General features: G+C 38.8%; 1 protein-coding gene across 1 annotated transcript in view; it reads right to left on the reverse strand.

Annotated features, from left to right (window-relative positions):
• TTC21B (tetratricopeptide repeat domain 21B) overlaps positions 1 to 177 on the reverse strand; it is a 75,611-nt gene extending 75,434 nt beyond the window's left edge. The window contains exon 1 of the mRNA XM_046019862.1: positions 61 to 177. Within this exon, the coding sequence (XP_045875818.1) occupies positions 61 to 81 (21 nt within the window). The 5' untranslated portion in view covers positions 82 to 177. The remainder of the gene's footprint in view (positions 1 to 60) is intronic.
• Between the last annotated feature and the right edge of the window lie 16,169 nt (positions 178 to 16,346).

The raw sequence follows: 16,346 nt of genomic DNA on the forward strand, positions 1-16,346 counted from the left end.
CTCCCCAGGTCCCACGCCACCCGCAAAGGCGCCTCGAATCCAAGCCCGCGGCCCGCTCACCTTCAGCCCCTGCGAATCCATGGTTCCCACGGGGCTGGGTCGCAGGCCTCCAGGACTAACGCCCGCCGCAGGCCTGCGGAAGCGCCAGGGGCTCAGGGTCCCGCAGCCCAGGCCCAAACCCCGCTAGCGCTCCGGGACGCGGGGGAGGGGCGGGGTGGGGCGGGGCCGCGCTGCCATTGGCTGCCGGCGGCAGGGGGCGGGCTCTCAACGCAGGGATTTGCGGAGAGGAGGTGCTGCGGGGGAGTTGGTGCTGCGTGGACCCCCGGCACGGGCTGTGGGGAGCGGGGCGGGGAGAGGAGGAGCGATCAATGGTGCAGAAGGAGAAGGGGTTTCAGACGAGGGAACGGCCCTAGGAGGACAGCGGGTGGGCGGGTCCGAGGATTTAGAATGAAGGAATAAAGGAAATAGGGGAGGAAGTAGGAAAAAGAACAATGTTTCCCATCGCTGGCTAAAAAGAAAGACACCCTTTTCTTCCCGGTTGTGTAGAGGCCGGTTCCCGCAATGCGGCTGTTTGGAGGTCTGACCAGTGCAGAGAAAAACCTTTAACTTCTACATGTAGTAGTTGTATTATCGCCGCAAGGTGGCGCAGAGAAGGTGCAGTTCTTAACAGAAAGGTGATAAGCTTCTTGAGCTCTTGACAAGGCGTTGTTGCAATCCGGTGTTTTATTGTTTGAATGCGCATTAAGTTAGTCCTTGTTTTCTGCGAGCTCTGATAATGATAGAAGCATTTTTTCCCCCAGGATTTTAAGTTGTCAAATTTAAATGGCTCAGTCGTAGAGCATGTGACTCTTGGTCTCCTGGTCCTGAGTTCTAGACCCACCTTGGGTGTAGAACTTATTTAAGAAAAGAATTAATTCCTATGTGAACTTTTATGTTTGCACCCATTAGGCAACTCTGTCAGCTGCTCGTAGATTTCTTGAGGTCAGAAAATTAAACTGAAATATAATGAAGTTAGAGAATTCCTATTTCTGCTTCATGGTACTTTAAAAATAGTTGTAAAGATTGGAGGTTTAAGTGTTCTTTGTAGATTCCAAATTTCCATCCCATTGTTAATTATTTTAGTTGATATATTTGGAAGTTATTATAATCAAATTTTAATTTTGTTGAGGAGGAGGGGTGCAGTTGGCTCTGTTGGTTGAGCTACCCACTCTTGAGCTTGGGCTCAGGTCATGATCTCAGGGTGGTGAGATGCAGGCCAGCGTCTAGCTGCTACTCAATGCAGAGTCTGCTTCAGATAATCTCTCCCTCTCCCCACCCCCCTTGTGCTCACTCCTGCTGTTTCTCACTTAAATAAATAAATCTAAAAAAAAAAATTTGTTGAGGAGGCAATGAACATTAGTGTTTTTTTCCATGCTAATAGGTTAGGTAATGACAACTTAGAAGGAAAAAGTGGTTACTTTCCCAGACTTCAAGGCTAGGTAATATTTTTCATTGGTTTCCTTTTAAAGAGTGATCCACCCAAAAAGGCACATATTGTTTCATGAGGATTATTTTTTTGTTTTCCATATACATAGTCAAGATAAGGAGTTGTGGTGATGGTCTGATTTTCAAAGCATGTGGCATAATCTGCGCTTGGTATGCAGCAGAAAATACCCAAGCCATGGTGCTCATCAAAGTATATAATCTTGAACTTTTTAGTTTTGGTTCGAAGTGAAAAGTTCATCTGAAAGAAAATACCAACGATGTGGTTAAAGGAACAGGTAGTCCAGCCACCTTTCTGAGAATTTTGAAGTCTAAACTTCGACTGTCAGACCATTGGAAGGCTACATGCTTGGAACACACTTGATCTTAGCCAAAAGGCAGAGAAGCGATTGTGTGCTAGGGTCATATTAATTTAACACATTTACAGAATTTTCTTTATTGAATTTTGTTCTAAGTTTAAATTATTTAACACAAAACACCGTGCCTGGCACTCCATGAGTGTCCATTGGATTAAATCTACTTTGGGAATTTGCTTTGACACCCCGGCAACTTGCTGTTCTCTGCATAAGGTAAGAAGTTTCTTTTGGATCCCAGGCCGGGAAAAAGTATCTTCTCTGAAAAACTAAGGAATGTATTCCTCAGCTCAAACATTATTATTGGCTCACTTTTGTCTACCAACATTTCAGTGTGGCATCTAAGACCCTTCACCTATTGTCTTTTTAAACCTGTTTTACCTCTCCCAGAGTCTTTCTTCCAGGCAAATGGAACAACCATTCTTTCTTCTGGGAATGCCTTCCCCTACTCTTTCTCCACTTGAGAAAATCTACTCTTTCTTCAGAGTTCATCTTAAATCTCATTCTGTAAGAAGGCTTTAGAATCACCATAACTGGATGGATTGCATGGGATGGTAGCGAGAATATGGTCTCTCAGACGTAAGGTGGCGCTCTTATCTGTTCACTTTTGTGATTTAGGAAGAAGTAATTTCCCGAGTCTTAATTTCCTTATTTACCAAAGAAACCTAACACTTGACATACATGGAAAGTTCCTGACATACCCTAGGGATTCTACAACCAGTAATTTCCATTAAACGTATGGTCCCCTGCAAGACCTACAGCCTTGTATATTCTTTGTATTATGGTCTTGGTGTACTGTTTGTTAATTTAATCTTGTCTATTATATGATGAGCACCTTAAGGCCATGCATGCAGTGTAGTGGGTAGGAGCTTAGTTTCTAGAGATGAATCATCTGGGATCATATCCTAATACTATTATTCACTAGTTATACATTTGGAAAAATTACTTAACCTCTCTGTGTTTCAGCTGTAAACTGAGACTAATACCTCAGAAAGCTGTTAAGAAGATTAAATGAATCAATATTTTTTTAAGATTTTATTTATTTATTTGACAGACAGAGATCACAGGTAGGCAGAGAAGCAGCCAAAGAGAGAGGAAGGGAAGCAGGCTCCCTGCTGAGCAGAGAGCCTGATGCGGGGCTGGATCCCAGGACCCTGGGATCATGACCTGAGCCGAAGGCAGAGGCTTTAACCCACTGAGCCACCCAGGCACCCAAATGAGTCAATATTTAATGGACACAGGAGTATTAGGTGTATGGTAAACTTTGAAAAACTTTAACATGTAACTATTTGTACTCCCAACTTCTCCAAATATTGAATATAGTATTGCTTCTGTAAGCATTTGGTAAATCTTATAGGACTGTTGAGGTCCTTCAGTTTGTTTCTGTTTGGCTTTCTTTTCTCCTATTCTTAAACTAAGCTACTTTTATCTATATTATTTCATTATATATTCTAGAAGTTAAAGGAAAACATTTATGGAAAAGAAGTGATTCTGGTGAAGATAAAAGTAAAAGTGGGAGAAAAATAAGACAGAGATATGGAATTTGGAATCTGGTAAGAACTTTAGAGACGACTGTCCAACTCTTTATTTTACAAAGGAGTAAAATGAAATCCAAAGATATGAAATAATCCACCCAAGGTCTCACAGTTTTCTACTTCCAAAGCAGTTATGAATAATGGATAAGATGAAGTGTTTATATTTTCTTCTTAAGGCTATTACTCTAAAGTTTAAACAGGAGATAAAGAGGTTAAAAATGTGTGAAATCCAAATAAACTAGAACACAGTTCATTCTCAGCGGTGACATCATGGAAAAGTTAGAGGTTAACTGAAGTCATGAATTTGAGTTATGGCTCTGACCCTTAATAACTCTGCAACTCTGGGCAAGTTGTTAACCTTTCTTTGCTTTAGTTGATAAATATTTATAATAGATAATTGGAAATAGGATTATAATATCTGATTTGTCACTGTATAGACTAAATGAGGTTATAGTAAGGTCTTTAAAAAATTGAAACTGTATAAAAGTTCATAGCATATTAATGGGAAAACTTCATAGGACAATTACAGGAAAGCTCCTTAACTCGTGAGCTGTTTGACTAAGGGGCAACCACCTTACCTCTCTGAGATTAAGATCTAATATTTCATATGCTGTCTAGTGCTCTTTTCCAAATAACACAGTACAAAAGTACCCTATTTTTGAATCATGTATGAAGCATGGTATCTGCTAACGTAAAAAATGTGATTGCTGGGGCGCCTGGGTGGCTCAGTGGGTTAAAGCCTCTGCCTTTGGCTCAGGTCATGATCCCAGGGTCCTGGGATCAAGCCCCACATCGGACTCTCTGCTCAGCAGGGAGCCTGCTTCCTCCTCTCTCTCCTGCCTGCCTCTCTGACTAGTTGCAATCTCTGTCTATTAAATAAATAAATAAAATCTTTTTAAAAATGTGACTGCCATAACTCATCTATTTAAAATTCTACAATTTCATTCATTTAAGTTAAGGAGAAGGCAGTAATGGTCAGGCACCTGCTTTTCTTTTTTTTTTTTTTTTTTTTTTTCAAAATTTTTAATTGTGGTAAAATTTACATAGCATAAAATTACCATATTACCCATTTTTAAGTGGATAACGTTAAGTACATTCACACCGTTGTGTAACCAATTCCAGAACTTTTTTCATCTTGCAAAACTGAAACTCGCAGGCACCTGCTTTTCACATTGCTTTTGCTTAATAAAGCTATAGAGGAAGTTGAAGAAGTAATCTAACTTCTAGCACTGTACTGTTTAATCATTCATTTCATTAACCAAATATTTAACGAGTGCCTATGACAGAGGACAAAATTCTCATTCCTGCCATCTTTTACTTTAAAGTCTAGTAAAGGTAGACAGATAGTGAATAGGTAGTCACAAAAGGAAATGAATAAATTACAAGTAATGACAGCTTTAAGAGCTGTTGTTTAAGAAGTGCCATTAAATGAGAGACTAAATTGGGTGGTTTCTTCACAACCTTAGGGATTAATGTATTAAGAAGCAAGTGAAATTAACATCACTTGTTACAGTCCACAGACTCCTTCTACTCAATTCTTAAAACTGACTTAATTTTCAACCACTGATATTTTGTTTTTCTTTAAAAATACCCAAGCAGCTCAGATATCTGATGGCTAAGAACTTCCTGATAACAGAAAAATTTGCTTCTTGCTCACCTATGGTAAGTAATGACTATTTCTACTTAAATGCCATGATGGAGACTTACCAGGAGAGTTATTTTTTTCTTGGTTTTCTTGATTATATGTTGACATTTCATTTATGCAAAAGCAGGAGAAAGAAGATATAGAAAAATACTTTTCAGAAGAGCCTGGTATTTTGAAATAGAAATAATGAATTATTTAAATGCTGACAGCCATGATACACAAAACACCTTCACAAGATACCTTTTGTCTTTCTACTCCTTTCAAGAATCTTTATCTGGTTGATAAAATAAGAATGAAGAATAGTGATAATTCCCCCTTCAGCCTAGAATTTACTCACTTTGGTCCAAGTTCACATTGAAAAATCTCACCCAATCAGATTCACACTGTTGTCTCCCTAGATGCTCTATTATTTCTGGAGGTAAGATAACCCGAGGTCTGTTCTACTTTTTATCTTAGGGTTGAGAAAAATCAGGCTTTTGCTTTGTAGATGTCTCTTTTAACTTTGTTTATAGCAGTGGTTCTAACTAGTCACCAACATTCCTTAGAGACAACACATGCTAATGTAAAATGTAGAGTTTGCCAAAATAAGTGAGGGAAGCGTGGCTTCATGCCCAGTACACGTGAGGTCATGACAGATGCTATGCTCTAGTGCGACTGTCTTTGAGAACGTCGGATATAAGTTTTCTCACCGACCTTCCTTTCTCTGCCTTTCCCATAGGTCTCTCTCTTCCCTGTATCCATTTCAGCATTTGTGTTAACAGCTACTGTATGATAACCTCTGCTCCACTGAATTGCCTCTCCCCACTTGCCATTTCAATGTGCTTGCCCTAAATACCTCTTATTCCTCCAACTTTGACTTCTTTATCTACCAGAAATTAGGCCAGAAGCTCATTAGCTTGTCAGCTTACCCTGAGGCACATGGCGTTCCCTCTACCATGAAGGCACTGGAGTCCAGCTCCGCTAGGAAGAGCACCTCTCCCATTCAGAGTGATGCCTGGAAGCAGAGCTCATCTTTCCCTCTGACAGCTGAGGAGATTTTTTTCCCCCCTCACCTCAAAGTTGCCAGGTTTTCTCTTTTCACATCCAACTCCTGGCTTCTCCTTCACAGCCTCCTTGTTGACCCTACCACTTATCTGAATTAGCTGAATTAAAACAACTGGAGCTCACTCCACAGGATCCCTGCTCATAAATCCATTTATAACTGGGCTTTAATTTGTGGCAGTGTGTTTCTCCTCAGCTCTTTACTTTGGGAATTTAAAACATGTGAAAAGTTGAACAATACAATGAACACTCCTACACTCATCCCCAGAGAATTTTTCTGAGATGCTCTTTTGTACTGGTCTCTGGATTTTCCATTCTCTTTGATTTATGTAGATGACTAGGCCATTCATATTTTCTATCAGGGTGGAAGCAAAAGTCTTTATAAATGTGCTGCCCAATGAAGTAGCCACTAGCCACATGAGGCTGTTTAAATTTACATAGTTAACATTGAACACTACATCAAAAACTAATGATGTGCAATACATTGACTAACTGAACATAATAAGAAAAATAAAAATAAAAAATAAAATAAATATATGTGTGGAAGAAAAAGAAACTGATAATGGATGAGCTAAAATCTGTAAGTGAATTATAATATATATTTGAACAGCCTATACAGAAAAGTAGAACCCATTAACAGGGTATTTCTTGGGAGTTGGGGATAGGGATTGAGAGGACAATTGCATTTTCTGCATTATACACATCTAAATGAAATGTATTTTTTTTAAGATTTTATTCATTTATTTATTTGACAGAAAGAGAGATCACCAGTAGGCAGAGAGGCAGACAGAGAGAGGGGGAAGCAGGCTCCCTGCTGAGCAGAGAGCCAGATGCGAGGCTCGATCCCAGGACCCTGAGATCATGACCTGAGCCGAAGGCAGAGGCTTTAACCCACTGAGCCACCCAGGTGCCCCATGAAATGTATTTAAATAAAGTCTTTAAATGTCAGAGAAAAAAATTTAAAAACTAAATTTGCATAGTTAAAATAATTAAATTTTATTATTTTATTCTTTATTAAATCAAATTCTTCAGTTGCTCAGGACACATTTCATATGCTCAGGAGCCAAGTGTGTAGAGGACAGCAGAGAGAGAGGATAATTTCGTCATCTCAGGAAATTCAGTTTTACAGCACGTTAGAAGACTTTGGGATCTTTCATAAAGTAAAAGATCTTTTATAAAGGATCTGGGCTTCTTGGTGGGTAGAAGGGGTCAGAGAAGTGCCACTCAGGGAAGAAAATGAGGATCCCTTTCCAGAAACAGAGACAGAGACAAAAGTGAATAGGATCCTATAATTTCAGGCATCCACCCTCTAATCTGTGGCAGTGCACCCAGAGGGAGAGGAATTTCAGATACATGGTGGCATGGTGTACCCAGGAGAGTTGATTCTATAATACTGACCTCTATAATACTGACCACTTGGGTTTGGACAATAAGGATGCCATCAGAATCTCTCTTGGACTGGAGGGTCAAGAAATCTCTCCCATTTTTCTGAACACCATATGAGCCTCTTGGGTTCTGGTTGAGTCCTGGCTGAGGAGATTGTTAATAATGAGTGGAATTCATTTCCTGGCAATCCAATGGACTCATGCTGAGCTTTGGATTTTATTAGATGTAAAGGAAGAAAAAGAAATAGGAATTTTCTGCATACCCATGAATTTGGGGACTGAATTTCAAGCCTGCTAAAAATAGTGAACATTGTCTTTGGTAATTATTTGAAACATGTACATGTATTTGAATAGCTTGTGGTTTTTGGCCACTGGGGGACATTGTTGCCTCATGCATAAGACAAACAGTGGTTCTCAAGCTTGTGCATACATCATAATTACCTGGAGGACTTGTTCAAACCCAGATTGCCACCTGCGAAGGTTCTAGTTTAATTTGGGGATGGGGGACTCAAAAATATTAATTTCTAACACATTCTCACATGTTTGCTGAGGCTGCTGCTCTGAGGACCATGCTTTGAAACCTACTGTTTTAGTAAAAGTTGTAAAATATGACATTGAAACTACTTATTGAGCAAACTTGTTTCACCATTAGGGTATTATAAAGGACACAGAGAACAATCTAAATGCTATACTAATAACTGGCCTTAGTCTAGCATAGGGATGTTGTGTGGTATTTCAATAGTTAGAGCACTTTAGGAAGTCGTAGTTTCTATACAGTTGAAGGTCATAGTTCAATGGATGGAATGAAGTCTAAAACCAAAAAAACTTCATGGCTTCTGAAACCTAAGTAGCTTAGATCTAGACAAAACTTGATCTCCAAATAATTGATTTAGAAGATGCCTCAAGATGTGTAGCCAAATATAACAGACCCTAAAACCTGATAATTTATTTCCCCACAATAATTCAGACAGTGTTAAGGAGACTAGATTTAGGAGGATAATCTAGGGTGAGGTTCTGTTTCAGAGTTGTGTTGGAGACTGAGACATAAGCTCTCTCATGAAATACAGCCTTCCAAAGCAGAAAGAAAATCATTTTTCATGGGTTCCTAAGAACTGGTGGCCTTTCTATAATGTTGTATCTTTTTCTCCTCCAGATAGTTATTCTAGCAAATTCAATGTGTAGATAGCAGCTATCCCTTCTCTCCAAAAATCCTTTGTATGCTGTCTTAAAAGCCTAGAAAATTAATTTAAAGTTTACTTGATTTACCATGTTAATTATGGTAGTTTATTGTTTTATGCTGCCAGAATTGGTTTTATTCTCAGAAAAATAATGTTTTGAAACTGGAATGCACCTTAAAAATTCATGTCTTTTCAAACTCTACATTTTGTAAATGAGAGTCTAATGTTCAGGAAAGTTAAATGATGAGTTCAAGCTGTTAAAGATTTTTATTAGAAGAACAGTATTTCTGGTATTCTAGAAGAGTGATTGACAAACAATAGCTTAGGAAGTTTGAAAGGTTAAGTAAAGGTTTAGATCTAATGTTACATATAGTAATAAGTTATGAAAAAATGTAAACCAAGTTTTAACAATATTTGTCTTTGGGCTTCCCATTTTCTACTGTGTAAATTTTATAGGCTTAATTTTGTTCTAATAATCATGTTTTGTTATTGTAATGAAAAATGGAGATAATTCCTGTTTCAGAAATAAATGTGGCACTACTTTGCAATATCTTAAAAGAAAAACTATGTTGCTCAATGAGATAGATTATTTTAAGTATAATTGTTCAAAAATAATTAAATTAAATTACATTATTTATTTATCATTCATAGCTTCAGTCCCTATTCAATAGGAACTGAATGGCATCATCTTGGGCTAGTAGCATTTGCCATAACTCCTCATTTTCATTCTCAAGTAGGCATTTTCTTTGAATAATAATGTGATGCTATGTGGCTCCTGTCATCTGAAATATGGCATTGTTAAGCATGCTGCTTTGTGTTGAGTTTACTACAAAAAAAATATTATTTTTATATTTTTGATCCTAAATTCCAAGATATTGTGAGAAAAGTTTTCAGTTGGTAGGTCGTTAATTTATTCAACTTTTTAAAAAGTACAGTGCTGGCACTATTCTATACCATGTGAGATGACGGTGGTTCCTGTCCTTAGAGGTCTTTTGGTTGTAGAACTGTTTGTCCTGGAAGAGATGCTGGGAGATGAAAAATTAAAGAGCATCCTTTGAAGGCCCCTGCTTCAAGGAGAAGCACCTACACCTAACCCAACTGTCTAATGTAAACATGGAAAATGTGAATATCTTTGACCTATTTCAGAAATCTATCCAACAGAAATACTAACGGATGTCACAAAAATACTGGAACAAAGATGTTCATTAGTCTTGTTAGCTACAAAGAAAAATTGAAAAAAATCTAAATGTGCATCAAGAAGTGACCCATTAATTAAATCTATAGAGTGGAAGGCTATGCACCATTTATTTATTTTTTTTCAAGTCTATAGCTTATTTTATTTTTTTGCTTTTTAAAAAATTTATTTTCAGTGTTCCAGAATTCATTGTTTATGCACCGCACCCAGTGCTCCATGCAATACGTGCCCTCCATAATACCCACCACCAGGCTCACCCAACCCCTGACCACCTTCCCCTCCAAAACCTTCAGTTTGTTTCTCAGAGTCCATAGTCTCTCACAGTCCATCTCCCCCTCTGATTTCCCCCAACTCACATCTCCTCTCCATCTCCCCATGCCCTCCGTGTTATTCCTTGTGATCCATAAATAAACGAAACCATATGATAATTTACTCTCTCTGCTTGACTTATTTCACTCAGCATAATCTCCTCCAGTCCCGTCCATGTTGCTACAAAAGTTGGATATTCATCCTTTCTGATGGAGGCATAATACTCCTTAGTATATATGGACCATATCTTCTTTATCCATTCGTCCACTGAAGGGCATCTTGGTTCTTTCCAGAGTTTGGCACTGTGACCATTGCTGCTATGAACATTGGGGTACAGATGGCCCTTCTTTTCACTACATCTGTATCTTTGGGGTAAATACCCAATAGTGCAAATTCAGGGTCATAGGGAAGCCCTATTTTTAATCTCTTAAGGAATCTCCACACTGTTTTCCAAAGTGGCTGCACCAACTTGCATTCCCACCAACAGCGTAAGAGGGATCTCCTTTCTCCACATCCTCTCTAACACATATTGTTTCCTATCTTGTTTATTTTGGCCATTCTAACTGGTGTAAGGTGGTATCTCAGTGTGGTTTTGATTTGAATCTCCCTGATGGCTAATGATGATGAACATCAAGATCAAAATCTTCTGCACAACAAAGGAAACGGTCAACAAAGGGGCAACTCACAGAATGGGAGAAGATATTCACAAATGACAGTACAGACAAAGGGCTGTTATCCAAGATTTTTCTTACTTTTTTATCGTGCATTCTGACACATTGAAGTTGCAGCTTTAATATGGTAAACTTGTCAATCTTTGTTGGTTGCGCTATGCACCATTTAAAAAGAATGATGTAGATTTAATTTTTTTTTTTTTTTTTTTTTTTTTTAGGGCGCCTGGGTGGCTCAGTTGTTAAGCATCTGCCTTCAGCTCAGGTCATGATCCCAGTGCCCTGGGATGGAGTTGCACATCAGGCTTCCCACTCTGCAGGAAGCTTGCTTTTCCCTCTCCCACTCCCCCTGCTTGTGTTCCCTCTCTTGCTGTGTCTCTCTCTGTCAAATAAATAAATAAAATCTTAAAAATTTTTAAAAAGATTTATTTATTTGAGAGAGAGAGTGCATATGTGAGTTGGGGGGAAGGGCAGAGGGAGAGGGAGAAGGAGTCCCAAGTAGACTCCCCACTGAGCTCAAAGCCTGATGTTGGGGTTCCATATCTCACTGCCCTGAGATGAAGATCTGAGCCGAAATCAAGAGTAGGATGTTAAACCGACTAAGCCACCCAGGTACCCCAAGAATGAGGTAGATTGATATGTACCAATCGAAAATATGCCCAGAATATATTAATTAAAAGGACAAATTGCAGAACAATGTGATATGTATACAACATGATATGTGTACAATAATTTGCATACAAAGATGCTCAGAATGTTACTCAAGAAACTGTCCAAAAAAGAGAGTGAAAAAATAAGCTTATATACCTTTCTGTCCTGTTTTAATTCTTTTTCTGAAATAAAGGCATTTGTTTTGTTTTCACAGCCCAATCAAAAACAAACAAAACCACATCACACTTCAATAAAGGTTGCAAAGACCAGTAGGTGCTAGTCCCGATCCCTATCATAATTTTTAATTCTCATGTTTATCATAGGAGGCTATTTGAATAGAAAAAAAGTGTTCCATAGCCCTAAAATATTAGAATGCTCATTGGCCAAAAGTTAGTCTTCCCTGTGTGATCTCTCTTGGTATTGGTAGTCTGTATCAGTAAATGACCACTTGTGGTTTAGATTATCCTGCACCAAAAAACCATGACCCAATTGCCAAATTCTTTACCCCAGTGCTCAGCCATTTTCCCCAGGGGAGAAAGGGGCATCTTTCCTAATTTTCGCAAAGGTCTGTGTGAGCTAATTTTGTGTCCCTGATTTAGAATTTATCATATGTGCTGAAGATTAACTATTATATTCTATTTATTCATCCCAGATTGCTGGGAAGTCTTTGGGCACCACAAAGTATCATGCTGAATCAAACTCTAACTTGAGGGTGATCTGTGGTGACACCAGCAGCTCCTGACCATTAAATATTTTATTGGCTAAGTACTATCACCAACTAATGATGAGTTCCTGAAGTCCCTGAACCATACCAGGCTGCCTACCCCTAAGTGAGTGTTTCACATCCTTGTTGTTAATCATAAGACTCTCCTGGGGAGCTTACTATAGCTTTCTCTGGCCTCATTCTAACAGCATAACTCGACAGATATTTTTGAATCCTTTTCTAGAGATTCTGACATACTTTGAGTTGACGTTTAAAACTGTATTTTAGCTATTGCCCTGATAGGTTTTTAGAATTAGATAAGTTAAAGAAGAAGAAGAAGAAGAAAGGGGGGGGGGGGAGGAGGAGGAGGAGGAGGAAGAAAAAAGAAAACTGCCCTAAGATTGTGGAAAGGTAAGAGAGGTTGTATGCTGGGCTCAGAGACTTGGAGCCACCATACTGAAGTTATCCTTGGATTGTTTTAAACACTTAAGGTGTAATCCAGGGAGAATGCCATGGAAATACCTAGGTTTTGGTATGAGAAAAGAGAGTGTGTTAAAGTTGTAAGACATACCTGGATGGTATACTAGATTTGTGCAATTAACTGCATACTGAATTTTATTTTAGCAAATCATACAACCTCTGCTGTATTTGAATGAAGTCCTTCCTCACTCTCCTTGTTTCTGAAGAAACCTATTTCCAGGTACTTTCACCATTCTCCACAAATCCTATTATCCATTTTCTTATGTGTTTATATGATCACAATCTTGTAGTTACTATCTATAGTTTGCTCTGGCATTGCACCTATTTTAGGTTATCAGTCAGTATAACTCAACAGACTTTGCCCTCAGTTTAGGCAAATGGCTGTACTTACAATTGAGGTTGATCAAAGGCACAATCTGTTTGCCTTTAGAAATTTGTGTTTTCTATGACTGCAGAAGATACTGCTGAACAAGACATTTCTTCACCATCTTTGATGAAAGATGAGCATTAATAATGCAGGTAAGAATCAAGCCAAGTGATGTTGAAGAGGAAACAAGGTCCAGAAGCCCTAATTCCTTTTAGAGGAATAAATTTAAAATGGCAAGCTCAATAGTCCCACCATAGCAAAGAATGGGGTGAGTGTTATATAATCCTAAGTTCTAAGGAGTTAAAAATCAATTTATGAACTTGGAAATATTTATGTATATACATATCTATACCTATGTCTATCTCTTTATCTAAATAAAGATCATTGAATTTGGCTAATTGTAGCCTGGCAGGAATAGGACCCAGATTTGAGAGCATTAAAGCGAGAAAGAAGGTGTTTTGGAAGAATAAGTAGGCACTGGGTGGTATTTGAATCTGTTAGAGCCACAATTTATAATGATATTATAATATGTAAGAGGAAAATATCTTAGAAGTATAAATAACTCTTGAAAATAGAACTATTTTGAGCAAAGCTAAAAATTAATTTGTTCATTTGCTATATACCTACGGAAAACATTCTGTGTGCAAAGCACTACAGAGGATAAAAGGCATTTAAAGCCAGTCTCTGCCTATCAGACATTATCCACTGTGTGTGTTCCTGTGGTAGAAGTGGAGAGGGAGGGTGGTCGGAGGAAGCAACCACATTCCAAACCACTGCATCCTTGCAGTTTAAGTGCCATATGAATGGCATATATGAGGTGATCTTATGTCTCGCTTTGACTGGAAGAGTCAGTGTTTATGCCTGTTGCTTCTGCATAATTGTTAATGGTCTCCTCCTCCTCCTAATAGAACTCTCAAAACTGTTTGGGTTTGGACACATACATCAAAATCCCATGGAAGCTCATAGGAGAGGAAATTCTCTCGCAGTGATAAGCTACAAGGGAGCTATCACTGAAACTCAAAGTGGGGGGTTAGTTTCAGTAGGGAGGAAGTGAGATGAGGAAGGTCTGTAAGGCTAATGGTGTCTCATCAGTGCTTGCCTGTATTCTTCCAGTAGTGTCTTAAATTATGTCTGCTTTGTTTCCTTTTCCTTAAAGTCAAATCTTCTCTAGAATCTTCACTTCTACCTTCACTTACTGCACAAATGTCTTAATGATTCTTCATCACTATGCGTTGGAGCCAAAGCCCTGACATGCACTTAGGGCCCTTTATTATCAGACCCCTGCTTGCCTCTCAGTTGCTGTTAATACTCACTTTTCGGGGCACTGGGTTGTTCAGTCCATTAAGCATCTGCCTTTGGCTCGGGTCATGATCCCATGGTCCTGGAAACCAGCTCTGTCTCGGGGTTCCCTGCTCAGCAGAGGAGTCTGCTTCTCCCTCTCCCTCTGCCCCCTCCCCCCACCCTGGTTGTGCTCTCTCTCACTCACTCTCTCTGCCTCTCAAATAAATAAATAAAACCTTAAAAAAAACTCACTTTTCACTTTATTGTGAATGCTCTGAACGTGCCATGCCGTTTCCCATTTCTATATGTGTCTTAGTGATCACCAGCTGGGCAAACGTGTGAACAGTAATTGCTGTGTGCTTTGAACTATTGATCTAAAAACTTCATTTGTATTAACTCATTTGATCCTCATAAAAATGTTTACCGCTTTACAGATGACAAAATTGAGAGGACAAAGGGTTAAGAAACTGTTCAAGGTTATTCAGCTAGTAAGCAGTAGAGCTGATAATTGAAGCCAGGCAATCTGGCTCCAGAATCTATCCTTTGACCACTACTCTATAATATTTCTGCCCCTCAGGCTGCCCTGCCCCTCTTATTCTTCAAACCCAGGCCAGGATTCACTGTCGTAATTTTTCCTGTATCCTCCCATAGAGTTACTCATCGATCCCTGTGTATACTCCATAATGCATACTTACTTACTTTGCTGAACTAGAAGGATAACCCACATGATAACAGATACTGGGAAAGCAGGTCGACTTCCAGGTAGTTTTGTTGGTGGCTGAGAGGAATAGAATGTGTTCAAATCACTTTGGCCTTATTAAGTAGAAAGTGATAGTTGAACATGCAAGTATAAAAGACCAAAAGAAAGTTGAAATTGCAGCATCAGCTCAGCAAAAAAGCTGAGGGTGTTGTATAAATACAAAAGGAGAGAAAAAGTTAATTAAATGGTAAAGGCAAAGATTCTAAAATATAGGAAGAGACCGAAAATAGTTAATTTTATGGAAGGCAAAGGAAGATGCAGTTCAATAAAGGAAGTGATGATGATTAACATCAAATTCTAATAATCTGTCAAATATGATAACGACCAAATAAAGATCATTGAATTTGGCTAATTGTAGCCTGGCAGGACTAGGACCCAGATTTGAGAGCATTAAAGAGGGAAAGAAGGTGTTTTGGAAGAGTAAGTATCAGCACTGGGTGGTATTTGAATCTGTTAGAGCCACAATTTATATCAAACAGCTTGATGAAGAAAGATAAAACATATATCTTAATGCTTGCCCAAAACATCCACCCCCCCACACACATACATTTTGGCAACTTTAGCACAGGTTAGTGAATTCATTAATATCTTAATGAGCAAATTAAACTTTCTATAATAATATATTTTTTCATGAAAAATTTACACTTAAAATACAAATTCCTGTAAGTAATAAGAAGATACTTATAAATGACATATCTGATAAAGGGTTGGTATCCAAAATATGTAAAGAATTATAAAACTCAACACCCCCAAAATACATAATCCAGTTAAAAATGGACAGAAAACAGGGCACCTGGGTTGCTCAGCTGATTAAGTGACTGCCTTTGGCTCAGGTCATGATCACGGACGGAGCCCTGGGATCAAGCCCCACATCAGGCTCCCTGTGCTCTGTGGGAGCCTGCTTCTCCCTTTCCCTCTGCCTGCTACTCCCTTTGCTAGTGTGTGCTCTCCTCTCTCTCTCTCTCTCTCTCTCTCTCTCTGTCTCTGTCAAATAAATAAATTTTTTTTAAATGGGCAGAAAACATGAGTAGACATTTTCCCAAAGATATCCAGATGGCCAACAGACATGTGAAAAGATGCTCAACATCACTCATCATCAGAGAAAAACAAATGAAAACTACAATGAGGCATCCCCACACACCTGTCAGAATGGCTCAAATTAATTCAACAGGTTTTGACAAGGATGTGGAGAAAGGGGAACCCTCTTATGCTATTGGTAGGAATGAAAACTGGTACAGGCACTCTGGAAGACATGGAAGTTCCTCAAAAAATTAAAGATAAAATTATCCCAGGAATTGCACTACTAGGTATTT

This window comes from Meles meles, chromosome 9 (assembly GCF_922984935.1).
Source record: "Meles meles chromosome 9, mMelMel3.1 paternal haplotype, whole genome shotgun sequence".
Taxonomy (NCBI): Eukaryota; Metazoa; Chordata; class Mammalia; order Carnivora; family Mustelidae; genus Meles; species Meles meles.